The sequence below is a fragment of the Aquila chrysaetos genome, chromosome 1 (assembly GCF_900496995.4).
Source record: "Aquila chrysaetos chrysaetos chromosome 1, bAquChr1.4, whole genome shotgun sequence".
NCBI classification, from domain to species: Eukaryota; Metazoa; Chordata; class Aves; order Accipitriformes; family Accipitridae; genus Aquila; species Aquila chrysaetos.
Genome location: NC_044004.1, coordinates 29,860,134 through 29,886,869, shown reverse-complemented (window position 1 = coordinate 29,886,869; position 26,736 = coordinate 29,860,134). Strand labels below are relative to the sequence as shown.

At 42.3% G+C, this 26,736-nt stretch overlaps 2 protein-coding genes and 1 long non-coding RNA gene across 5 annotated transcripts in view; 2 read left to right on the top strand and 1 right to left on the bottom strand.

Moving 5' to 3' along the window:
• Positions 1-10,410, bottom strand: part of CWH43 (cell wall biogenesis 43 C-terminal homolog) — a 29,517-nt gene extending 19,107 nt beyond the window's left edge. For 2 of the 3 annotated variants that reach the window (XM_030025981.1, XM_030025973.1), the window contains exons 1-6: positions 10,275-10,410; positions 9,309-9,500; positions 5,404-5,524; positions 5,111-5,265; positions 3,562-3,763; positions 2,456-2,544 (exon numbers count right to left, since the gene is read on the bottom strand). In XM_030025981.1, the coding sequence (XP_029881841.1) occupies positions 2,456-2,544; positions 3,562-3,763; positions 5,111-5,265; positions 5,404-5,524; positions 9,309-9,500; positions 10,275-10,317 (802 nt within the window). In that variant the 5' untranslated portion in view covers positions 10,318-10,410. The remainder of the gene's footprint in view (positions 1-2,455; positions 2,545-3,561; positions 3,764-5,110; positions 5,266-5,403; positions 5,525-9,308; positions 9,501-10,274) is intronic. The other variant, XM_030025988.1, reaches the window with a different exon arrangement.
• Positions 10,411-15,109: 4,699 nt separating this feature from the next.
• Positions 15,110-15,839, top strand: LOC121233385. The gene is made up of 2 exons (XR_005932691.1): positions 15,110-15,627; positions 15,744-15,839. It is a non-coding gene; the product is annotated as an uncharacterized LOC121233385 (long non-coding RNA).
• Positions 15,840-21,738: 5,899 nt separating this feature from the next.
• Positions 21,739-23,875, top strand: ERVMER34-1 (endogenous retrovirus group MER34 member 1, envelope). The gene is made up of 2 exons (XM_030016840.2): positions 21,739-22,209; positions 22,794-23,875. The coding sequence occupies exons 1-2, from the start codon at positions 21,803-21,805 to the stop codon at positions 23,200-23,202; spliced, it is 816 nt and encodes a 271-aa protein (XP_029872700.2). The 5' UTR covers positions 21,739-21,802; the 3' UTR covers positions 23,203-23,875.
• The last annotated feature ends 2,861 nt before the right edge of the window (positions 23,876-26,736 follow it).

The window sequence follows — 26,736 nt, the reverse complement described above, 5'->3', positions numbered from 1 at the left end:
TCTGTCTAGGAAAAAAAAGAGACTCTGGGAAATTTAACTGTGTTTTGCAGCCATGAAAACTGCTTCACTAGAAGGACAGTTATTCCCAATAGCCAAAGACAGCATCTTACTTTTCCTAATATCTCATTCTCTTAAAGATTGCCTATTCAGCGGAAAACAGTGCAGCAAAAAGACAGCGGAGAAACATCATCAAGAGCCAAAACTGAACAGTGTTTCTTACACAGAGCTCTCCCAGCACAACAGAGGGATGATGCAGTTTTTAAGAGATTAACACATCTGCCTGTTATGAACCTCCTTTAACATAATATAGAAAGAATCAAATAGGTTAATGTGAAGAGAAAACATATCTTTTCCTGATCTTCTCTCCCTTTAGATAACCATACGATGGGCAAGAAAACAACTATTAATCTTTTACTAACTGCAAGATCCTTGATTTACCACGCTGTCCTTGACTGTGATGGGATATGAGCCCAAACAGAACATTAACAACCACAGAAACTCCCTATAACAGGACAACTTCATTTTAACACTTTATTGTAGGCAAGAAAATGTTTACTAACTTTCACATCATGACAGCAAATGTATATAACGTTTTTAATATTTTACTCTTATAAATAAAAGTTTTGAGCATTTTAGAATACAATGCTTGAATCAGCTAAAGAACCATTCTGTACTTTTTTTAAATTAGCAATGTGTGTATATCAAAAATCAAACGCTCATACTCACATTACAATTTGCACACACATTTCTTAAAAAACCTGCACCAAAAGGTAAATTATTTGGGCAACTGTGCTGGTTTTGACTGGGATAGAGTTAATTTTCTTCATAGTAGTTCATATGGAGCTATGTTTTAGATTTGTGCTGAAAACAGTGTTGATAATGCCAAGACGTTTTCGTTACTGCTGAGCAGTGCTCACACAGAGCCAAGGCCTTTTCTGCTTCTCACCCCACCCCACCAGCGAGCAGGCTGGGGGGGACACAAGAAGTCGGGAGGGGACACAGCCGGGACAGCTGACCCCAACTGACCAAAGGGATATCCCAGACCATTTGATGTCATGCTCAGCATGTAAAGCTGGAAGAAGAAGAAGAAGGAAGGGGGGACGTTCAGAGTGATGGTGTTTGTCTTCCCAAGTAACTGTTACACGTGATGGAGCCCTGCTTTCCTGGAGATGGCTGAACTCCTGCCTGCCGATGGGAAGTGGTGAATGAATTCCTTGTTTTGCTTTGCTTGTGTGCGCAACTTTTGCTTTACCTATTAAACTGTCTTTATCTCAGCCCACAAGTTTTCTCACTTTTACCCTTCTGATTCTCTCCCCCATCCCACTGTGAGGGAGGTAAGTAGGCAGCTGTGTGGTGCTTGGTTGCCGTCTGGGGTTAAACCACGACAGCAATTGATGGTTTAAGCATTGCTAACTCTTATGTCTTTACTGTGACTTTCCTGATATTTGGTATTTTATTTTGGATCCTGACTAGGAGAAACTCTGTTTCCATTAAATTTCTTGTCTTCAAGGTTGTGGAAAAAGACTTGAAAGTGTTGGCTCTTAAGTGCTCCGAAAGGGAAGGTGAATAAGAAAAAATGCAAAACATAACTCATCATTTCCTTTGGTCTCTGTATTTTGATATGTCCCAATTTATTATTAAACATTTGTAGGAAGTACTGCTTTGTCTTCTTGATATAAACATTTACAAACAATTAGCTGAGGCCGAAAAAGAAGATGATTTGCTTTTTTTTTAAACAGCATTTATACCACTAAATTTCACTCAGATAGGCCTACAAATTAAACTAAGCTGCATCCATCCATCCATGCTGAGAAGGTATGGAAAACACATCTCTCCACAGTTCAAGAGCAGAATTATTTCCATCTCCTCCTACTTGCACCATGCATAGCTTGCTCCACAGCATAGCTATACCATCCTCTTGAAAATGGATGTCCAGATCCAGCACCTGAATTCCTCTTCCCACCACCCAAAACCCACTGTATGCAGACTGATTTAGAAATATATTGGTCTGGCAGAAATGCTTTGGTGTTCATACTATTTTACTGCCTGGAGATCTTAGCAACTAGGGAGACAGGAGGCAAGCTTGCCTCTAGGTGAACTGCTCATAAAATTACAAGTTATTGTGCCTCCTGTGGAATCAAGTGGTCTGTGTCCTCTCAAGCCCATAACCCTAGATGTAGCCTTACATAATGCAGATAGTGAGAACTGAGACACTACTCATGAGTACAGAACCTCAGCAAAGGCTTCTGAAGAGAACAACACTGCTCTGCAATGGCCTGGAGATTTGGCCTGTAACCCTTAGTCAACCAGTCAGATGTGTATACTACAGCCAGTGATAAAGAAAAAGACGCTTTGATTAGCAATTGACTTCTCTGAGATGTGGTGTAGGGTCAGAGGGCTTGAGTAAAGGAATAAGGTAATAGAAACAAAAATTCTGCTCAGGACTTGCACCTACCTACAAGAAACCAGGCAAAACTGGTGACAGAAGACCAGCTCCAAAATGAAAGCATCAGTCCATGAGCCAGGCCCAACAGAACTGTACCTCTAATACAACAATAAGGAAAAAGAAATCATACATTAATATAATTTTATAAACGCCTGGCACTGAAAAAGAAACTTCTAGACATACAGACAAGGATGTTTGGTATATTTTATAATCCTTTTATTTTAAAGAGAGCTCAATTTGAGCACAAAACATCTTTATCTCTCACCCTGCTACATTTTCCCCCCTTTACTGGACATTAAAAATATCCAGTTGAAAATAACAGCAGTTTATCATAATGTATAAGTGAGCTATGTTCAGCAGCAGAAGCACTCCACTGAAATACTGGGTATAAAAGACAAAAAGAACTCAGAGAAAATGAGAGGGAGGAATCCACCCCAAACAGAATTATCTTCTTCACATCAAATAGGGGATCCTACAGCATCTAACGTTGCTATCAGTCTTGGGTAGCTCTTGGGTATACTAATTCCAAATTATTAACTGCCTCACCTGCCACTACACATAGTTGACTCAGAATAACTAATCTGGTGTCTTTCTAGATTTTGGAACCTGGCTGAGCAACACACAGCATTAAGACTAAATTCTTACTAACCAAAAATTCTACAGAAGTATATCTTTTACTATTGCACACAGTTTACTTTTTTTTTTATCTGCATGCATCTCTGACGTACACTATTTCCTACCATCTCCTCTCTGAAGTCAACTGCTAGATTCATTTACTGCATATTATAGGTGCAATTCATTCATAAGTCCTTGAACCTCAGCCCTAATTTAAAAATTGATTTGCAACATGGCAAATCAAGTTTTCTATTGGTGAAATAGAAATAATTCTGTATTAGAAAAATTTAAGATTTATTGGTACAGACACAATGCTCAGAAGTACCTGAAAGCAAGAATGAATCCACAAGTCCTCTGTGTGAAGTACCTTGTACCCACTTTATTCTATGTAAGTTCTTATACCATTGTCTGGTTGAGTTTTAATTTGTAACCCACTACAGCGCTGGCATTTGATTACTGTTTTGTTTAAATAATAATAATAATAATAAAAAAACACTTACCCATATGGATTAGGATCTGGACCTGTATGTGGATGTCCACTTACTGCCCATCTAGAAATTAACGAGACCTCCCCAAATATCCACAGGGTGAGAAACATGAGGCTGCCAAAAGCAATCCCTGACAAAAGCCAGTGAGGGTGGGAAACAGTCTCTCTAATTGCATTACCAGTTTTGTTTGCTTCTTGTTTCCTCTTGTCTCCACCTGGAATAAGAATAGAAATATAGCTGAGCAAACTGTCAAATCCTATTAGAAAGGGTTAGTGAGAAGAAGAAATAGCCAAGATCACAAAATTACCAGAATAAATTACTGGCTCAGAGACAAAAGCTAACTTATCTTATCATTCATGGAAATTGATAAGACAAAAAAATCGCTAGTAACATTCCCTAGGCCTGTCAGGAAAAGCTACTCACCTTAAGTGCACAAAAATGACAACCTGCCCATATGATTATTCTTCATACTACTGGAATTTAAATAATTGGCTTTGAAAATCAGCAGAAAATTTATTAGAATGTTTTCAGAGGATTCTGTTCTCTGAAACTCTAAACTCTGATAAGAACAAAACCTGACACTTCCAAAGACACCAGAAATAAACTCCCTTCTTTCTCTTCTCCTTTTTCCATGCACTTTAGATCCTCTCTCATCTAAGGAGAAAGCAGCGCCTTTAATTGCACAGACATATTGCTTTGTCACCTCGGAAGAAGACAGATTCCCGGCCTAATCTCCTGCAGTAGATTCCCTTTCTAAATTATGATGAAAGCTCAGGCTTACTTTATGTCATGTAACACAAGTCTACATACAATACACAATGCCAATTTATACCCACTTACACACAGATAAGGTCTTATCTTTCAATTAATTCATTCAGGTTATACTGAGAAGGAAGGAACTTCTGAGGATTTAACATGAGCTGCCTTAACTAACCAACCTAACTAACCAACTCAACCTCACTGTCGTCCTTGGCAATATTACCTTCACAGCTTTCAAGTCTGCTTAGCCTATGCCAGCCCCCACTGCTGTGTGTACTCTGTCCAGACGCTCCAAGAACTCAGGCAAATTTTGACCAGGACAACTTGTCCACTCTTCCAATTCTTTCTGTTTATTTTGCCACATCAGCTGTTCTCCAGCTTTGTCCTGTCTTCCCTTCTCTGTCAAACGACATGCACTGGCAGAGAAACTCAAAGAGCAGACTGAATTAAGAAAATAACAGAATACCACAGATGTTTCATGTTGGAATAAGGACAACCCATTCTGGTTTTATTGGTCTAGGTTATGCCTTTGTTTGCGTTACTGTCCCATTATCGATACTGCAATTAGTTGTTAGCTCCAACACCAACTTACTACAGCTTGTATGCATTGTGATATTGATTCTGCCGTGTTATGAGCAGATGGAAGTACCCCATGGTTTCTAAAGTCTGCGATGCTCACGCATCAGGTCTAAAAACAGACTGTACTGGGGGGAAAAAAACAAAGAATCAAAACCCAGTGACACACAGATAGGTATACTTTAGGATGTTTTCATAACTGCCATTTTTGCTGTAATATGCTTACCTGAATAAATTCGCTCCGCTGCTGCTATAAAACCAATTATCAGTATGACAGTATTGGCAGCTTGGGAGCTCCAGACTGGGTTTAGTGATGTATACCAGATGCGAAGAACAAGGAGCATTATCTTGCCTAGCATGAAGCCCCATATCCTGATGAACCTGTAAGAATCATTTTTCGAAATTGTGATGCATTTGAGAAAAAAAAAGAAAAATCTTAACTTCTCGGGGCCGGGGGGAAGAAAACACCTTTTAATATAAAGAAATGTCAGTTACAATCCCATCAGTATAAGAAAATACCTTTGTAAACTGTTTCCTGACCACCATGTTACCGTTTGAACCAGCAATGAGGAAGAAACACCTGCAGCCAAGATGAATAGTCTAACTGAAGCATTTGGTGCCTGGTATGATGCTAAGCTTCCTACAAACAAACACACAGATACAGAGATTGCTTTAATGGGCAATAGAGATCAGGTAATAAGGATTTCCTGTGCATTAGTTCAATCTTGTCTGTAATTTGGGTGGCTACATCATTCATCTGAAAACACACGACATTTTGGTTTGTTTAAAAACATATAGAAATGTAGGTATGGATAGAAACTGGGTATATATGATATTATAGCAGTTGCCATTTTCAGGAAAAAAAATAACATGAACCAATTATCCAAGACTGCAGCGATTCCCTTAATTTAAGTATTTATAGCCATTGATTCCATAAATAGGACATACGGATAAAATATCTAAGCATACAGATATTCCTGAACAGTGCACTTAAATAAATCAAAAGTCATAAAACTTCATGTATGGTGACTGCTTCTTTCTAAAAAGGATATGGCTTTTGCCACAGTGCACTTACTTTTATGGCTTTTGCGTTATGTAAGTGCACTGTGGCAAAAGCCATACCCTTTCTGGAGAGGAGCAGTCACCATATCTTGCACAAGAATTAGTAGGCAATTGCCTTAGCAGACGTGAACAAGGCTTTCTCTGGCCCAGTATATGGTCTCAGAGTGGTCATTAGCAGCCTGCATCATCTTGTTACTGGAAACTGTCACTCTCCCAGTCACCGAAAGAGACGGTGCACGTGCATCTCCACCATTTCCCATGACACAGTGACCTCACATTTATCAGCAGTTTTGAACTCTGCTAGCAGGTTTGCAATTCAAGTGACTACGGATCACACACACACATCCTCGTAACTTCAGTCAGTGTGGCAAATTCTGGCTCAGGACCAGTGACAAACAGCAGGAAAAGCAACATCATTTTGCTACCAGCCATTTGCTAAGTGAGCAGGAGTCAAACTTGAAGAGACGTTAAGCAAGGAAGGCCAGAAATGGAGCTGCTGATTCTGGCAACACATGCTAGGAGTCCTCCAACTGTCTATTTGCTCATTCTGCTCAGAGTAAAAGATGTAAAGCTTAGAGCAAAGACAGTAAAATTAAATCAATGTGTAGTGAAGATGTACTTGTATGGACTTTAGCAGAGGTTGCATGTACAAAGCACACAGATTTCTGTCACTAAATTGTGCTGAAATCCACAATTCTGCCTCTTCAAATCTTTCATCACTTGTGCTACGCAGATTAAAGCTAGCGTGGGTTTGCCTGCTTACACTAGACACACCTTTTGTTGCTGAGCAAGTGCACCCAAAACATAAATATATCTAACCAAACACGCAAATTTACTGTGTGTTGTCTGAAGACATAGATTCAGATAGGCACTACCACATGGGTATTTCATTGTTGGCTTGTTTGTTTTTTTTTTAAATAGAACACAAAATCAAGTAGTATGAAAGGATACAGAAATTAAAACAGAAGTTTTGGAGAAAATAAAGCTTCCTGAAAAGGCAAAAAGAAAGATGATGATGAATAATGGAAGAGCCTTTTCCATCAACAGCAAAAAAAACCCAACCCCCTAAATATTCTGGTTTTAGCTAAGCATGAAGAATTTCCAGATTTTTTGATTGTGAAACTGAAGACTGAGTATTTCCAGTGGAATGGGGTGGAGCATGCATGGGGTAGATTGTTCTGCCTGATTTTGTTCAACAAGCCCCAGAGAAAGGCCATGGCCTTTCTGAGAAGAGAAAAAGATCAAAAAGAGAAAGAAGGAAGAAGTGTCTAGGTATGAAGAAGGAAAGAAAGCAGGAAGAACTGAGGAACAGGAGAAACAGCAGCGCAGTATGACAAGGCAGAAATAATTTAAAAGACAGAATGAAGTGATGAGAACCAAGTGAAAAGATATATATGGAAAGTCCTAAAACCCAGTGCTGCCTGTGCAATGGCATCTGGATAACTTGAGAATATGCAGTAGGGAGGCAAGTAGAGGTACCTTTGGCTGCTAAATTCCGTGCTAGAGACAAAGAGGGTGAGGAACATACTCTTACATCATCCTCAAATGCTAATGCTTACTGTAGGGCAACAGGTAAGGAGAATACAGAGTAAGTACAGCAGAGCTGGGAGAGAATACGGTGTAGACTTGCCAAGGGGTGGACAATATTAAGGGTGTTTGGGAGATGGAAACAGCAGGGGGATATGGTCACTGAGGGAACAGTTCCTGTGCAGGCAGGATCGAAGGTGAGATAATATATGCATATAGCAACGCTCAGGTTAGCCCAGGCTGAGGATGCATACAGCTTCAGCCTCCCCATGCTCCGAGTCCTTCTCTGACCACCTCCATTAACACATCCTTTCCCTAGGTTACTACTAAAGGTGCTAGCTTTTTGTTTGTAGTTAATATCTTCAGGAGCTTGCAATGCAGGTGAAGCAAACAGGCATAAACTAATGGACTTTACACACCATTACAGGCCTGTCACTGCTCTTTACTTAACAGAACAAAAATTACACACATTTAAGCGATTTCCATCTCTTTTGGTAAAGTGAACTAGTAAACACAGCAAGATGATCTAAAGTACTAAAATAAACATGGCAAATTTTGTGTTACTGTGATATCTGAAGGAAGGCAAGGTGCAATCTGAAATGCTTACACTCATTACTAGTTTCTAAATTAGCAGATCTTGTAGAAAGCAATACACTGAGCACCGCTGCAGGAAGCTGAAGCAGAAGATTCTTTTTTTAATAAGCTTTTCAGTGAACAAACAACAAAAAAGTATTAGGATGGATATGATGGAAAGAGTAGAAAAAGAAAAGAACACGGTAAAACTATTCTTCATCTAAACTGACAATGCCAACAAACTGTTCGGTTCTAGTATCTTTCTAGAGATAAAGAATTCTTTTTTTTAAAAATTGTGCAGGGAAAGTAAATAAGATGATCCTGTTCTGTCTTCTAGCAGTAAGAGGAAAACTGTATGGAAAGTGATTCTCTGATTATCATCTTGTTTTGATAAATGAGGAGCCAGAACTGCTGCTTCTGAAACACATCACTTAGCAGCAGCATTTTCCCTCTACAGAGGATGGATACCCTGGTCTCTTCCGAGTTCATCCAGGTGTTGCAAACTCATTAGCAGTAACTTGCTTCTGAATGTGGCTGTAGCTGTCAAACCTTCTCCCAACAAACTTTCAGAAAATCAACAAGAGGTAAGACTTGCACCAGTTAGCTGAAGTCCAAAGAGGGAATCCCAGCAAATCGTGGTTGAGGAAGGAGCATATGGGGTGGGTAGTGAGGCAGCTTTATCTTGAATTTAAAATCAAACTTTCTTCCTCTGCAGCTGACAATGAGAGCCATCTCACATTTAGGATGAGACTATAACCCCATCAATATGCTACAGGCATCTAGATAGATTTAATAAAAAAAAAAAAATTCTTAAAAGAAAAAACTGCCTACATTTCCCTCACAGCAGACTGCTTTTATAATAGTCCCAAGCTGTTCTGTAATGTCTCGTCCCTACCCATTGTCACAGACACAGAACTGCTATACAAAAAACACCTGCTCTGCCAATCTCTGTGCAATACTCAAAAAATTCTTCCTACTGGGCATGACTTGCACTAACTTAAAAGCTTCTAGAAATAAAAGTGAAATGAGATTTGTCTTTAATTATGCAGTGCTGGTCTAAAAACCAACACAATGGATGTAAACAATATTCCTCTGACAAAGTCTAAATGCTTGAGGGAAAGAAAAGCATGTGCTTGGGAGAACAAGAACTTCTTATTCCTGTCTCTTTTCAGAATCATCTGAATTTTGAGGCAATTTGGAATGTTTATTCTTATGCCTTGATACCAAGATGGAATCCATAACTCACTACAGTGCATACTTACCAACCATAGTCAGTCTCAGAAGGGCTAGGATGTACCTATTGTTAGCCAACCTCCAAAAAGGGCCAATTATCAAGAATATTGGAGAAAAGAAGGCAACAGCAAAAACTTCTAGACCCGTGAGTGCCAGCGTCTGAAGGGGGAAGTAATAGATCATCGGTGGCAGTGCATGATAAAGAGACCAAGAAATGTAGCCTAAAAAAAAAGAAAAAAAAAAAAAAACTATTGCATATTTTCAACAGCACAGTTTCCTGGAGATTACTTAAAAATATACCATTTTATACTTCCAAACGCAGAATATCAAATGTATTTGAAAGTAGTTCAAGTAACAATAGCCACTTTCTGTGAAGAAATTCTTGCTATTTCAAGTTAAATAAACACATTTTCCCAGGAAACAGAACAATGAGAAGAAAACAGCTCTTCCCCCACTCAGAAAGCAGCTCCTACTTTGATCTTCAGTGACGGAGCGCTCAGTCTAGGAAAGGGTGAGCGTTCAGAGGGGAACAACGCTGGCTAAAGTAAGTAGTCCACCCACAGCCTCTGGGCTCCCCGAGGACGGACCGGTGGCTAAACAAATTATTCCAGGACATCAGCGCGCCGCTCTCCCCTGAAGACACCTTACCGAGGCACAGTAGCACTGCGCTACGATTTTCTACGCGTGTGCGTTGCAGGAGAACACCGGGCACCCGAGCCCGCAGCCCCGCGGGTACCGGGCTCTGGTGACCGCCCTCGGCGCCGCGCCGTGCTCAGGGCAGCGCGGCACAGCTCCGCGCCCGCTCCGCACACCTGCACAAGCGCTCCGCTGAGAGCACGCAGTAAGTCCTAGCCTGAGACAAGAGACAAGGCCGGCCGGTGCCGTTAACCGCCTCCCGGACCGGACCGGACCGGACCGCCGCGGCCCCTCACAGCCTCGCGGCCCCTCACAGCCTCGCGCCCCCAGCCCCGCCGGCCGGCACCGCCGCCACCTACCCAGGAGGCTCTCCGAGACAACGGCCTTCCACAGAGGGACCATCGCCTCGCTCGGCGGGGGCTTCGCCCCTCTCGCCCGGAGCCGAGTCCCGACTGCCCGGCAGGGCGCGGCGCCGCCGCTCCTCCCGCTTCGCGGAGCCCGCCCGGCACGCGGCCGCGGGCGGGCCGGCGCTACAGCGCCGCCTGGCGGAGCGCCGTAGGCTCCGCGCCCAGCGCCCGGGCCGGGCCGTGAGGGGGCGGCAGCGGGGAGCCGCTTCCCCGGGGCCCTGGGGCGGCCGCGAGGAGGGGCGGGGAGGAAACCTGCGAGAGAGGGGCCTGGGGGACCGTGCGAGGGACGTCTCCGGGCCGCCGCCGTTCGACCCACCGGCCTCGGCCTGCGCGCCGTCGCTGACAGAAATGGCGGCTCCCTGAGGCCTCTGGCTGCCGAGGGCCGAGTTTCCCGTTCGTTCCCGCGCTTTGGGCGGTGAGGGAGAGGAGCGACCCCCTGCCCGGGTGGCTGCGGAGCAGGCTGAGCCCTAGCGAAGCCCCACGGACCCGGTGGCTGTGCGGTGGCAGAGGTGCTGGCGGTGGCACAGCCCACACTGAGATGGCACCGTGGCTAAGAGAGGATGGCGCGGTGGGAGGTGACAGTGAAGAGATGTTCGGTTCAACCAGGCAGGTGTTTCTTCATGGAGGTCGGCCTGTATGGCCAGAGTTTATTCTTCACGGCCCTGCACCAAGGAATGGTGAGTGGGTCTCGTCCCCTCACTGCTGCCTTACCAAAGGAGCGTTTGTCTACTGGATAGTCACACCAGCAAGTCAGGAAAAGAGACACAAAAGGTTGTCCTCCCACAAGCTGATGGGGAAAAGAGGAGCTGACCCGCTTTCTGGTTGTATATAAATAAATGGTTGATAAATTGTTATTACATGGGACTCGGAGGCATGCGTCCAGGTTAGTGCTGTGCTCATCTTAATGAAATGTGTGTTGTTTTATAGCAGAGTAGGGACTTCTGATAAGCAATCCTGTCTGCAAAAAGCACCAAAAGAAGTGTTTAGTTTGCTGAGATTCATGGCTTGAGGCTTAAGCCACTATGTTTGTTAATTTTAGAAGAAACCCTGAGTTAAAGCAACCCAGCCATGATCACAGCTGCCACGTTCTGGCAAAAGGATTACATAAGCAGAATCTGAATTTTAGAATTTCGGTTTTGGCATGAAAGGTAAATTTGTAACTAAGAACTAAAAAGTCCTTTTGCTGTTGGAATACGTCATCTTCTTAAGTTTTATTAACCTTCATACGGTACCCTATGAAACTGCCAGCTCTATCTTCTCATTTATGTTAAAGCTACTGTCCCATTCTAAATAAATCTTATGATGCGCATTTTCTTTCCCTTGCCTGTGAAACTCCAAATCCATAGGAGTAAACTATAAACACTTGACACCTATATGACCTATTACTAGCAATAAATTCCTGTCAAAACATTTTTGAGGGCACAGTACTAAACTAAAGTTTGTCCCAGTAGTCTCACAATCAAGTAATAAATTTACCCTGCAGTATAATGGGGTTTGGTTAGCTACAAAATTTTTGTTGAATTTTGGCTGTTATTTGAAAACTTACATATGTTTCAAATGTCCACAAAAGAATTGAAGCATATGGATGGAAAAGTCGACCTCTCTAGGGAAGGAAGAATGAGACTCATAGGTTTGGTGACCTTCTTTCTCTTTTCTCCAAGTTCCATGTCACTAAAGGCATCTTTCTTTTTCTTCATTTAAGAGAAGTCATACCAGAATAGTCACCAAGTTCACTTATTGCTGGTTTAGGATTATGCAAGTGATGACACCACTTCATCTTGCTGTGGCGTGACGCAAATGGAACTTGTAAGATGAGATCCTTGGCCAGGGTAAACCCAGAACGTGGCTGCTTTTGTAGCTGCGTAGCAGGAGCGTGAGGCTCACAGGATGTATTCGGCCAATAAATATTTGAAACACTTTTGCAACACTTTTTGTAATTACAGTATCTAGCTTCACAGTTCAGAGGTGGAGTTCCAGTAAAACTAAACTGGAATCATGAATCTGATGTGCTTGTGTGGCTTCCATTAAACTCATAATGCAATGAAAATAATGCAATTCCTGACGAATTTAGCCATTGTATTCTGGGTATTCTCTCTGAGATTCTTAGTAACTGCTAAGTTTGGCTTCAAATATAACAGTTACATCCCAGTTCTCTCCATAGAGTTGACACGCAGATAAGAATCAGAGCAAAAGAGGAGGGAGTTTTCAGGTGTAACGTGTTTTGAAATGAAAACAGACATGTCTTAAATACAAAAGTCAATGCTTACAAGGTGCTTCATTACACATATATGTGTAGGAATGCCTTTCACTGTATTGTTTTATTCTTGGGGGTGCCACAGGTGTACCTGATAAAAAAATAAAGCAATAGCATTTGATCTATACAAGAATACAATTATGGCAAACCAGCAAAACCAAGATAGCGTACTACAACAGGAGTTTCCACTCACAGAAGAAGGAGCGTCTTCATCTTAGAATAGTATTTAATATACCCTTAACCTAAGGCAGACATAAAAAATTATCCAAATTTAACAGAAAATAAATTACAGCGCCACAATTAGTTTAGTATTGACAGGGGTAAACCTCTCTAAAGCTAGTGATTGTAAAAAACAATGCTTTATTTGGGTTCAAACTATAAAACAAGCATGTTTTGAAACCCAGAGTAAACTCATGGAATTTAAAAGAACTGTCAGACATCTGGGAGAAGTTGTCCTTGCGTATTGCCCAGTAGAGATGTGCCTGAATGGGCATGATTAAGAAGCAGAAGGAAGTGCCAGAGAAGTAGAGGAAAAAAAGTGTAAAAGTACAAACACAAATTAGGATTAAGAAAGCAACTCTGGAAAAAAGCTGGGATGGGTGAGTTTACAGTTTGGCATCTGCCACAGTTGCAGTGGAAATACAAAGACTTGCAGGTCATTAGATGCCTATTCTGTTTGCACAACAGTGTAAAGCTTCTTAATCATTACCTTTATACCTGTTATGCAAAACTCTACATGCATATTCATACTCAACATTAATTTGGTTGTAATTTTCTCAAGATTACAGTATGCTGGCTACAAAATACTGTTCATTTTGTTACACTTGGGCTGAAGTGTAACCTCATTTCTTGTAAATTAGCCCTAAAAGACAGGACTAATAAATACTGAGACTCGCTAAAGACCTTTTTCAATAAAATGTTCTGTGGGACATGGCATGAACATTGCCTCAGAGTAATTCCAGTAATGTACTCTGTATAATAGGTCTTGATTGATTTCAATATGTATTAGAAATGGCAGGTAGGATCAAGTCTGATTACAGGATCTAAGCACCTATAACCCTGGTGAAGTCAGCTAGTGTTGCAGGTCTTTACTATAGAAAAGAAATTACGCATATAGCTGTGCAGCCTAAGAGAAGAGAAAACTCTGTGGCCATTTTACTGGCTTCTTCACGCTGAAAGTGGAAATCCTAAACCTTGAACATCTGATAACTGTCAGCCATTCATTTCTACTAAAAGATAGGCCAAACCAAGTGTAAAATAGAAATAAGTACATCCAAGAATCAGCCAGGACATAGAAAACTATCATATGATTTCTTGTACATAGTGAGGATAGTTTAATGTTTTACTCAGAAGTATGTTGACTACTTCCTGCTGTGATTTTTGATGTCTTTTCATTCACCCTTAACTCCTGCTCCCACTAGCATGACAGCAATGCCCTACAGTGTAATTCTATGTGGTTTTCCATGCTCTAAATGTTTTTATTACTGATACATTTTTGTAACCGCACTGTGCTTCCATTACTCCAGGTCTTTGTTTCTCAGGGAACTTTTAAGCAATTAACAGTCTTTGTGATTTTATAATGGACAGACAAACCATATTTATCATACTTGGTAATAGTTCGTCCTTCTCTCGTGTGCTGTATGCATACATGGAGTGTTTCTGTTAAATACACACACTGGGAAGGCTTTGCCTTTGGTGAACGTGGTGAACCTCAGGATCCTGGCAACCCTGCAGCGTTTTCTAAAAGGTTCTTCAGACAAGCAGCCAGAGCCTGTAAACCTTCCCCGAGTTTGTGAAGTCTCTGGTCCTTGACCTCCTTCTACTCTGACAACAGAAAATTCCTCAGCCAAGCATTTGACTCCATATTGGTTGTTTTCTTTTTGGTATCTCTTGTTTCTTTCTTTGATGTGTAAGGTTGGTTTTGTTCTGGGAAGGGTAAGGATCTTTCTTTTGCTTTGTGTTTATTATTCTGAAGCGCTAACATTTATTGGTTTCTGTCTATCAACTTCTCTCCACTTTTATAGCTCTGAAGTACTTTCAGGTGAATCTTAAAGAGTGTTTGAGGAATGTACTCAACTGTGATAACCAACTTTACCTTTAAGCTAAAATTAGAAAGAAGTCTAACCTGATTTTTAATAGGCACTTTGGCACAGGAAGGTGCAAGAATCTAAGCAACCACTATCCTTGGGCACACATATGCCCCGTGAGGAAATTGTCATTCCAGCGCTCTTTCATTTTATGACCAGTTTAAGGGGAACCAGCTAGGAAATTAGTGGTTATTAGGGACTTGCCCAACATGGGATTTTCATGTGTATTGTATTTTTCAGAATGGCACGTAGCCAGTGTCTGTTAAATAGTTTTTATGTGTGATTTCAAGACTACTCCTTAGATCACAGGAGATACTAGTTACACTTTTAAGAGCTGTTTTAGGACATCACTCTTGCCAAACCTCCATGTGAAGAGCACATTTTGCAGCAGCAAAGCCCAATGGTCTGGTTTGGCTGGCAAGAGTGAGAGAGTACTCTGGGCAAAGTGTAAAAGGAACTAGGCCTTAAGCCTTACTGTTTTAAGACTATTCATATTAGACATATAACTAATGATTAGAAATTGGTTTAGATATGATTAATAGAATGCAGGTGCTTATAAAACAATATCTATGAGCTGCTTAATTGTTCTATGAGACTCCCTCTTCATGGCTGGCTTAAAATCCAGTCAAGCTGAATCAACAGAGGAAGGATCATACCTCTTAGACCTAAGACATGGGAGTAAGTGATTAACTTTAGAACAAGATAAATTAATGTAATAACCTGAGTAGTTTTTTTAGAAATTCATAGGTACCTTTGAAGTGTAAGAAGATAAGTGATGATGGTGACCGGAGACCTTCTGCCTATGACCACCAATCTCAGAAGAACCGAGACATGAGAATGGAGAATGGATGAGATAAGATGATGAATGATAACGATATGAGAACAGAAAATCGGCTGGAAAATTACAGAGACTTCGGCTGGAAAATTGCAGAGACTTTGGGTTGGGACAATGGGTGGCAAAAGGGTATATAAGGTCTGGAAACTTTTGGAAGTGTGCCATTCACTGCGGTGGTGGCCCAACTCTGAGTTGTTAATAAAGCAAACCTAGAGAAACCCACGTCTGAAAATTCTTTAACACAGAATTGGTGACCCAGATGGGACTCTAGGACACAAGAGAGAAAGAGAGCAACTGGATATTTCTCTGGACAAACCCGTTACCAATACTCAATTGCTGGCTAATCGGGTGAGTTCACCTAAGAGACTTGGGCATGGGTAGTTCCAGACAAAAGTTATCCTGGGAAACTCTTGTGTTTAAACTTGCAAAAATTAGTTAAGGAAAATGGGGTTAGCACCCAGCGTTGAAAGGGGGATGCCCCTTGCTGAGGTTTTGGAAAATTGGAAAAAGATACCCTTGGCACAGGCATTGCAAAAAAAGAAATTGATAAAATTGTGCCAAGAGGAATGGCCATTCCCGACGAGAAATAGAGGGGGAGGGCCAATGGATGAGTGGCCTCCTAAGGGAACGTTTAAACCCCATAAGCAAAATTTTTGAGAATGATTTTGGAAGATTCTGGAAGTCAAGATATTGATTATTGGTATATTTCTTATAATTGGGCACAACAAAGGAGAAAAACTCCCTTGTTGAAAATGAGGAAAAGTTTACTTCCCTTGGCCCCTGAGGCTGAGGAAACTGAGCTTTCCTCAAAAGGTGCTGGCATGTATCCAATGTGTTTGGATTACATCCCAAACCCGAGAGCAGGACCAGGTGCACCTGCTGAAGTTTCTCCAGTAACTGCAATAATGAGGCATGAACCTTGGAAGCAAGGTGATTTAGTAGCGTGGCAATCAAAGATGTCTCGGCTGCTTGATGATGCTGAAAAATGTGCTCAATTGTTATCGGGAATTGTCACTGATTATACCCCCAATTGGAATGATATGAGGACTCTGCTGCGAGAACTATTTCAGCCAGAGGAAAGAGAAAAGATTTTCCAAAAGGATAGAGAAATTGCTCATGGTTAAACCCATGGCCTGAACAAGATCCACAATGGAATCTTACAACCACAGAATGAGCTAGGGCTCATCAAGCTGCCATTCAACAATTAATAGAAGCAGTTCGCCAAGCTAGTGAGAGAGTAACTAATTGGAAAAAGGATTTAGAATGTAGGCAGAAACCTAATGAACATCCAAGTGATTACTGGGGACGATTGAAAGCAACTTTGATGAAATATGGGGGCATGACCCATGACAATTTCCGGGAGCCTTTAGCTATTAGTGTTTTTGTAGATCAGTCTGCTCCAGACATAAGTAAATATTTTAGGAAACATATGCCAGGCTGGCAGGGTAAGACATTAGCTAAAATTCTAAGTATTGCTGCCTTTGTTTTTGATGGGAGAGCTGAAGAGAAACAAAAACAGGAAGAGGAGAAATTAAAATGAGAACGGAAAGAGAGAGAAATTGGATTGTTAGCTGCAGCAATTACTCAGAATTTTAACCCACAAATGAGAGGTCGGGGATTCACTCAGGGAAGATTTAGGGGAAGAGGGGCGCAAGATAGAGCCCCTCCTATTTCTCAATACACTAACTCTTTAGAGTATTTTTATTGTGGAAATTTAGGACATATACAAAGAGAGTGCCCACTGAAACCTGTGGCAACCCGAGGAGGATTCCCACCTGACAGACCACCACGACCTCATTCGCAGTAAAGAATGGTATTCCTCTTCTCTGGGAACTAAAAAAGGAACAATGGGACCTGTCGGAATCAAGGTAGATGAGCGCAGTCAGATTTTTGCAGAGGTAAACGGTATTCTTGTTACTTTCCTAGTAGATACGGGAGCGACATTGTTAAATTTTGAAGTCCCCCAGATTTCAAATGAAACTGTGATGGTACAGGGGGTGGTAGGGGAAGAGATAAAATATTTGTCTACTCCTCTGCCAGTAGTTTTGAATGGAAAATTAGTTTGGGGAAGATTTGTAATTTCTCCAAACTCTCCCGTTTCCCTGCTGGGACGAGACCTTTTGCAGGAATTTGGTACATTTATCTCTTTGGCACCTACAGGAATCAAATTAATTATAATGGGTTCTGAAGTAATTGAATTTAAAGAACAAAAACATAGTGATTCAAAAATACCACCTGAATTAGCTGGAGTTCCCAGAGAACTTTGGAGTACATCAGGAGATGAAGTAGGATTATTGAAATCTGCTGAACCAGTTGTGATAAAAACAAAAGGAGGGACGACTCCTTCAATTCGGCAATATCCGATTATAAATGAAGCCATTCCCAGCATTGAAAAACAAATTGTGCATTTTTTGGAAAAAGGGATTTTGAGAGAGTGTCGTAGTCCCTATAATACCCCAATTTTGCCAGTAAGTAGACATAGGATAGATAAGGATGGAGATCCTGAATATAGATTTGTTCAAGATTTACAAGTAGTAAATGAGTGTGTAATTGCCCCACGCCCTGTGGTACCAGACCCTAGTTTGATTTTAACCCAGATTCCAGTATGGGCGCAGTATTTTACAGTGCTTAATCTTACTGGAGCTTTCTTTAGTATTCCAATTGCTGAAGAAAGCCAACCAATTTTTGCTTTCACTTGGCAAGGGAAGCAACTTACTTGGACTAGGTTACCGCAAGGCTTTACTAGTTCACCAACGATTTTTTCCCAGATTCTGAAAAATTATTTACAAGACTTAGTTTTTCCAAGAAAATCTGTCCTGGTGCAATATGTTGATGATTTGTTATTGGCAAGTAAAACTGAGAATGATGGTATTCGAGATACTGAATATCTGTGTATTCAACTTGTTAAAAAAGGACACCGTGCATCTCCATCTAAATTGCAGTTTTGCAAACAACAAGTAGAATATTTAGGATTTATATTAAAGCCCGGAGTACGAGAAGTGGACCCTGAAAGAGTCCAAGCACTTCAAGAAATACCGAGACCAGTGACGAAAAAACAGTTGAGAGGATTCTTGGGACAGGTAGGATTTTGCCATCCTTGGATCCTGGGATTCAGTGAAATAGCTAAATCTTTGCATGAAGCAACTCGAAATGAGGAAATAGAACCAATCGCTTGGGGCACTGAGAGGGAGAAAGTCTTTTATACTTTAAAGGCTGCACTCTTATCTGCCCCGGCGTTAGGGCCTCCTGATTATTCAAAACCTTTTAGATTATATTGTGATGAAGCAAAAGGGGTTGCAAAGGGAGTGTTAGTACAAGCTTTAGGACCGCATGAGAGACCTGTTGCATATTTTTCTTCTACATTAGATCCAGTGACTAAAGGAACTCCCTTTTGTATTAGAGCAATAGCAGCTGCAGCTGAAATGGTTGAGAAAACCAGAACAATTGTTTTAGGTCATCCACTAACTGTTTGTGTACCTCACAAGGTAGAAATTTTGTTAAAGCAATATGCGGAGAAATCTTTGTCTACGCAACGAGCACATAGGTATGAAATAATTCTTTTATTGGCTGATAATTTGAAATTGGAGAGGTGCAACACTCTAAACCCTGCAACTTTAATGCCTTTACCTTCTGATGAAGAAAAAGATAACCATAATTGTGCTAATCTCGTAAAAGAAACCAGCAAGCTGCGAGATGACCTGAGAGATCATCCTTTAGATAACCCTGATATGAACCTCTTCATGGACGGCTCATCTTACTGTGAAGAAGGCCGAAGATGTACCGGTTTTGCCCTCACCACGGAAACACAGGTACTGCTCGCAGGATCTTTGCCTGCACTTTTGGGTACACAAGGGGCAGAAATAGTTGCTTCTTACTGAAGCTGCAAAGTATGCAATTGGAGTCAGAGTTAACATTTATACAGACTCTAAATATGCCTTTGGTGTATGCCATGCTACGGGGACTTTATGGAAGGAAAGGGGTTTTCTGACTTCGGCGGGAAAGACTGTTGCTCATGGACAACAGATCAAAGACCTTTTAGAAGCAATCCAATTGCCCTCTGAGATATCTGTGATTTATATAAAGGCACACTCACAGAGACAAGACATGATCGCAAAAGGGATTTCTCTAGCCGACCAAGCCGCTAGAGCAGCAGCACGACAGGTTATGTCTCTGTCACAACATGAAATAACATTGGAGCTCCCAGACATGAATAAGCTGTATGAAGACCTTCCAGAGGAAGAAGAACAGCAATGGACTCGGTTGGGAGCCCAGCGACAAGAAGAGCAGTGGATTCTGAACAACAAACCTCTCCTTCCAAAAAGGTATTTATTGCCGATAACGCGGTGGCATCATGAAAGGACCCATGGGGGACCAGAGAGCCTAGTGCTCCAAATTCAGAGACTTTGGGCAGCCCCAGGAATTTATGCAGCAGCGAAAAGAATTTGTGAAGGATGTAAGCTTTGCAGACAATATGCTTCAGTGCGAATTAAACCTCCCGGTGTGAAAAGACCACCAGCCACCTTTCCTTTTCAAAAACTCCAAATTGATTACGCAGATATGCCAAAAACAATGGGGTACTCTTACATGTTAGTGATTGTTGATCAGTTATCAGGATGGGTGGAGGCTTTCCCAACCAGGAAAAATGACTCAAAGGCAGTAGTAAAAGTCTTATTGAAAGAGATCATTCCAAGGTATGGGGTGCCTGAAGTAATTGATTCAGATCGAGGGAGTCATTTTACAGCTGCTATTCTGATACAGATTTATAATTCTTTAGGAATTTTTAATAAACTTCATACTCCACATCACCCTGAATCATCTGGACAGGTAGAACGAATGAATAGAACATTAAAGGAAAAGTTAGTGAAAGTATGTAAACAAACTGGTTTGAAATGGCCTGAGGCTCTAAATTTGGTTTTGTGGGATATTAGAAATACTCCGAGGCAACAAATTGGAGTTTCTCCAGCTGGGATCCTTTTTGGGAGAATACTTGCTGTTCCAGGTACGTGTGTGCCAGCAAAAACTAGCCTTCTGGATGGAGATGAACAGGTAACACAATACCTTTTGTATTTACAAAATTCTTTCTTTCAAATGCATAACCATGCTTATTGGTATCGGGGAATAAGCCCTGAAATTCAAGTTCATGATATACAACCAGGGGACAAAGTTTATATAAAGAATTTCAAAAGAAAGAACAGATTTGAACCAAAATGGGAAGGACCTTATACTGTCTTACTAACTTCTTTTTATGCCGTTAAGGTATCGGGTAAAGAAAATTGGATTCATCACTCACATGCCCGCAAAGAATCTGAAGTGTAATGGACAATTGTAAAGTATTACTCCTTTTTGTACTTGTTTGTATTTTACCCTGGAGTGACACCTTGTGGACAAAATTTGCATTGCGCTATCGAGATGCCCGTACCAATAGAACTGTTATTATATATAGTGATTGTTCTTCTCAACTTTCGGGCCAAATTACAGGCTTACAGGGAAAGCCTGAACAGGTCATTTTTTCGGGTAGTTATCCGAAGACCGCACAGAGAGGCCCTATTTATCCACTGCTCAATTCTCTCGAATTCTGTGCCAATGTTAGAAGTAGATTTGACGATTCGTGGGATACTTGACCCAACAACTATGGCTTTCTTAAACGGCGGTGGGGATATGGCATTCCAAGAACTTATCCTGTATATCATATTCACCTTCAGGAACCAACATGGGGAATTGGGACATGGTGCTTTGACCATCAAATGTGGAAGATTTATGATAATAGAGACTGGTGCTGTCATCGATTCTATTTATCAAGCAATTGTTTTACTTTTAAATTCAGGATTGTAATAATCAAATGGAGACTTGATTTTGGGGGGAAGTTCTGGCACCATCATATGGGTTATCCCCATTCATATCATAACATGTCATCTCTGAATGTGTCAAAACAGTTTGTGCGGAAACCTAGGGATGTTCACCAAGTAGAAAATGCCTGGACCAATAATATGCATGTGTCACTGATGAAATCTTTTACTGATAATCTAAATTTAAGTGAATGTTGGATTTGTGTTGCTCTACCAAAAACAGTGAATCAAGGATTTCAATTAGTAGGAATTCCGATTCCTAGAAGTGCAAATTGGAAAAAGTACTGGTTTAACACTACTTTCTCTAAATCTTATGAAGAACAAATTTGGGAAATTAAAGTATCAAATTCAGGCTATTCACAAGTCCATTGTGTACAGAGATATTACCCCCAAGTGTTGATAACCAAAGCTTATGCAAAAATCACTCATTTGTGGGAAATTGGACCCAATACCAAAACATGACTTCTATTACCTCAGGATTACATTTAAGTTGGCGAGCACCTGAGGACTTGGCTATTTTTTGGTTATGCGGAAACAAAGCTTACAAAGCTCTGCCTCCAATTTGGGGAGGAATTTGTACCCTAGGAGTTATGTCTACAGATTTAGAAATTCATCCAAAAACTGTCTCAAGTGCAACATGGCATAGAACCTTTTTAACTCGAATTCGAAGAACACTAAATCCCTTGATTGAAAGGTCAACAGGATTTAATTCATTTGTGAGATGGCTGATTCCGGCTCTGGGAGTAAGTGAATTAGAGAAAGCAGTCTTAAATGTCTCTGGGGAAACTGAAAAATTAGCAAATTCAACTGCACATGGACTTTCTACTCTCCAGAAAGAGGTAACTGAACTTTCAAAAATGACTATCTGTCCTAGTTTCAGCTGGGATAGTTAACTGTCTTCCTAGTAGGTGGTAGGGTGCTATGTTTTGAGTTCAGTATGTGAAGAATGTTGATAACACTGATGTTTTCAGTTGTTGCTAAGTAGTGTTTAGACTAATGTCAAGGATTTTTCACCTTCTCATGCCCAGCCAGCGAGAAAGCTGGAGGGGCACAAGAAGTTGGCACAGGACACAGCCAGGGCACCTGACCCAAACTGGCCAACGGGGTATTCCATACCATGGGACGTCACATCTAGTATAGGAACTGGGAAGTGGGGGATGGGGAATCGCCGCCTGGGGACTAGCTGGGTGTCGATGGGCAGGTGGTGAGCAATTGCACTGTGCATCATTTGTACATTCCGATCCTTTTATTATTGCTGTTGTCATTTTATTAGTGTTATCCTTATCATTATTAGTTTCTTCTTTTCTGTTCTATTAAACCGTTCTTATCTCAACCCGTGGGTTTTGCTTCTTTTTCCCGATTTTCTCCCCCATCCCACTGGGTGGGAGGGGAGTGAGTGAGCAGCTGCGTGGTGCTTAGTTGCTAGCTGGGGTTAAACCACGACACTATCCAAAACCGAATGGCCTTAAACATGATTCTGGCTTCACAAGGTGGAGTTTGTACTGTCTTAAATACCAGCTGCTGTATGTATACTGATCGATCAGGAGAATTAATGACAGATGTCCAAAAAATTTGGGAGGTTAGTGCCATGATGCAACAAATTCAAAGAGATGATACATCCTGGGGATTTTCTGACACCTTTTCTTGGTTAACATCTTGGTTTCCAAATTTGGCCACTTGGGTGAAAAAGTTAATTGTAATAGTACTCGTCGTTATAATCATAGTAGTATGTGTAATTGTGTTGTTTCAATGCTGTATAAGTTGTAGCTCTAAGATAATACAGAAGATAGAAAAGAAAATGTGGAGTTACCAACAGGATCGCAGGAGTGCGATGAAAAACAAAAGGAGGGAATTGTAAAAGGAACTAGGCCTTAAGCCTTATTGTTTTAAGACTATTCATATTAGACATATAACTAATGATTAGAAATTGGTTTAGATATGATTAATAGAATGCAGGTGCTTATAAAACAATATCTATGAGCTGCTTAATTGTTCTATGAGACTCCCTCTTCATGGCTGGCTTAAAATCCAGTCAAGCTGAATCAACAGAGGAAGGATCATACCTCTTAGACCTAAGACATGGGAGTAAGTGATTAACTTTAGAACAAGATAAATTAATGTAATAACCTGAGTAGTTTTTTTAGAAATTCATAGGTACCTTTGAAGTGTAAGAAGATAAGTGATGATGGTGACCGGAGACCTTCTGCCTATGACCACCAATCTCAGAAGAACCGAGACATGAGAATGGAGAATGGATGAGATAAGATGATGAATGATAACGATATGAGAACAGAAAATCGGCTGGAAAATTACAGAGACTTCGGCTGGAAAATTGCAGAGACTTTGGGTTGGGACAATGGGTGGCAAAAGGGTATATAAGGTCTGGAAACTTTTGGAAGTGTGCCATTCACTGCGGTGGTGGCCCAACTCTGAGTTGTTAATAAAGCAAACCTAGAGAAACCCACGTCTGAAAATTCTTTAACACAAAGGGGCTTCAAGCAGCCAAGACTTCTGGAAGTTGAAAGCCTTTCTGGACTTAAGAAAATGAACTATGGCTTATGTCATGTGTGAAATGTGTTCATCTGATTCGTGTCAATATAAACAATGCTAGGGCCGCATAATAAAATGTGACCCTCACTGTAACCATTTTGTCGGTCCTCGTATAATCGCAGGCCAGGAGGAAACAGATTATATGTATATAGTTCTTTTTTGCCAGCCCAAAACCGGTTTTGTTGTTAACTGCGCAGTGTTAAACAAGAGATCCTAGGGGAGAACTGAGGCATTTATCATAGTATTAAGCGAGGTTATGAATGGGGTGATCTTTAGTATGTATGAATAGAGGGTTTATTGAAGTGGCAGTGTGTAAGCAATTTGTTATATGCATTTGTCGGGGGGGGGAGGTGTCTGTTGTGAACTTGCTTGGGTTTTGATGGCCACAGCTCGTGCTGTGCAGGGTGTCGCCTGTTGCACACGATGTCTGCTCTCATGCCCGAGCAGTGAGGACCTTAGTCGGAGATACATTGTATAGAAGACCCCTCAGCCAATGAGGAGAGTTCGAGAAGTTTCTAGGAGAACTACTGCACCTGTACAACCAGGAGGTGGAGAGGCTTTTGGAAAGACACGATGTAACTAATGTTAGACTATAAAAGAAGCTGGGTTGTTTTTCACAGTGTGCGTCTTGGTAGAGCAGAGACTCCCGACGCACGCAGGGCTGTTTGCTTGCCTTTATTCATTTAATAAATTGTAAACTTTGACTGGAATCCTGTTTGAGACTAAATTCATTTATCACAATGTTTATTATGAAATATAGACACCAAGGTCATGCAAGAGGAGGAAGTATAATGGTGATCTCACAAGTTACTTGTTACATGATAAACACTGAAGTGTCACATCACCATTTAGGGTACCCTTCTAAAAACTACTACATCTCACTGTAAAAAAAACCCAAACAAAACGAAAACTGAGACAGTTTTTATTAAAGATAAAATGCAAACTAGAACTCAGGTTTATGTGTTTTGTTTTAGAAAGCTTATTGTTAAAGTCATTGCATTTCTGATTTCAGATAAAGTGGACAATTTTTTTCAATATTCCTAGGGGAACAACATCACTCCACCCCACCCCGAACTGCCATTTTCAGCATAACTTTTTCTTGAAAGGTTATTTTTGATTGATGAAAGTATTTGTTTAATTTACTTCTTGTTACTATTGATACTGAAATGCATTGATTTACTTACATAAGCATCATGGTATTAAAATCAAAGTAGGTAAGCGGCGCTTTTCATTGCAAAATGGTCAAAATGGAGTTTGTCGCTTCGTTTTTAAAGAACAAGACTTCATTAATGTTATGGGTGGTGACGACAAATTATACGCCAGCCTGGGGACAGTCCAATCAAAATTTATTGAAGCAAGCAGCAAACAGGCAAAACAGCGCTGCGCAGCCGGGGAGTCTCTGCTCTACCAACGGGCACGCACCCAACCCCTTTAGAGTCCCTTTTTTATAGTCCTTGGTTGCCGGGCTAAAACCCAGAGTCCCAGCCCACGTGGCCTTGTTTAGTGTCTTCTGCGATTGCGCGCCTGGTTGCTACGGGGGTCGTGGGATGAAGGTTGTAGTCTTCTTCTGTGTTTCTTGTCGTTTAGAGCATGCGTACCTTAAAATATTTCCTTATTAGGCATTGAAAGCCGAGCTATCCCGTTCACTTAGCAGGACCTTATAGTTACAAAGTTTCCAACTGCACCTGTTTGCAGGAGCTAACACTGCCTTGCAAAAGCGAACATACTGTGCAAGGCTTACAAAACCGGTTTGATTAACAAATACATAAGATGAATTAATACATAAGATGAATTTATCACAATTAAGTTTCCACAAAACATTTGCGGTTCGTAGGACACCCCCCCAGCACCCTAAGTCGTACGCTGGTAGGCGACTGTTAACTTCGTTAACAAACACCGTCGCTAGAAGAGCGTTCGGAATTTCTGTGGGGAAATAGGAGAACTCGGAAGGAATCTTACTAGCCTGCCGCTCACTGCTGTTCCCCCGGCGCAGCCCCTGGGGAGGCCTGAGCTGCTAGTGCAGTAACAGATACTGGTGGGAGGCAGCAGCCGGGGGCTGAGGGGAGCTCGCCGGGGCTCCGCGGGGGACGTGGGCTGGCCGCCCCGCCCGTCCCTGCCGCCGGCGGCCAGGAGATGGCGGTGGAGCCCGGCGGCAGCGCTCGGCGGGCCGGCACCCTGCCCCAGCGGCGGCTCAGCCCCCGGAGGCCGAGACGGGCGTGGGACGGAGCCGGTGCCCGCCCGGCCGTGGCTGCTCTGCCGCCGGGCCCCCGCTCCTCACGGGCTTCCGGGGCCGGGCGGTGCGGGCCCTGCCGCGGATGGGCCGGGCCGCCCCCTTCCCCTTCCTCCGCTGGCCCGGCGGCCCGCCGGGGTGGGGGCTGAGCGCTGCCCGGGGACGCCGCCGCCAGCCACCTTCCACGCCGCGGCCCGGGGGAGCGCCAGTCTCCTCCTTTCCGTCCCGGAGGGGCTGAGCTCCGCGGTTCCGGATTTCTCCGCCGTCACGGCGGGAGGAAGGCCGGGGCCGGCCTGGCTCTCGGCGGCCGGCCCGGGGCAGGGGGCAGGGGGCGGCTCATCTCCCGCCAGCGGCCGACACCTTACCCTCTCCCCGTCCCCACAGGCCTTCGCCCGGTGGCGCGGAGGCGGGCTGGGCTGGGTGTAACAGGCCCGGTGGCCTGGTCGAGGGGAAGGCCGCGGTCGGCTGGAGCGGACGCCTGCCCAGGGCCTGGTGGCAGCCACTCTTTCCTTCCACGAAACCCAGACGTCCCGGCATTTTGCACGTCCCCGGCCACATCCTTGGCCCAAGCAGCAAGTACAAAGTAATACCCTGTTCTCGCTGGGCATGCTG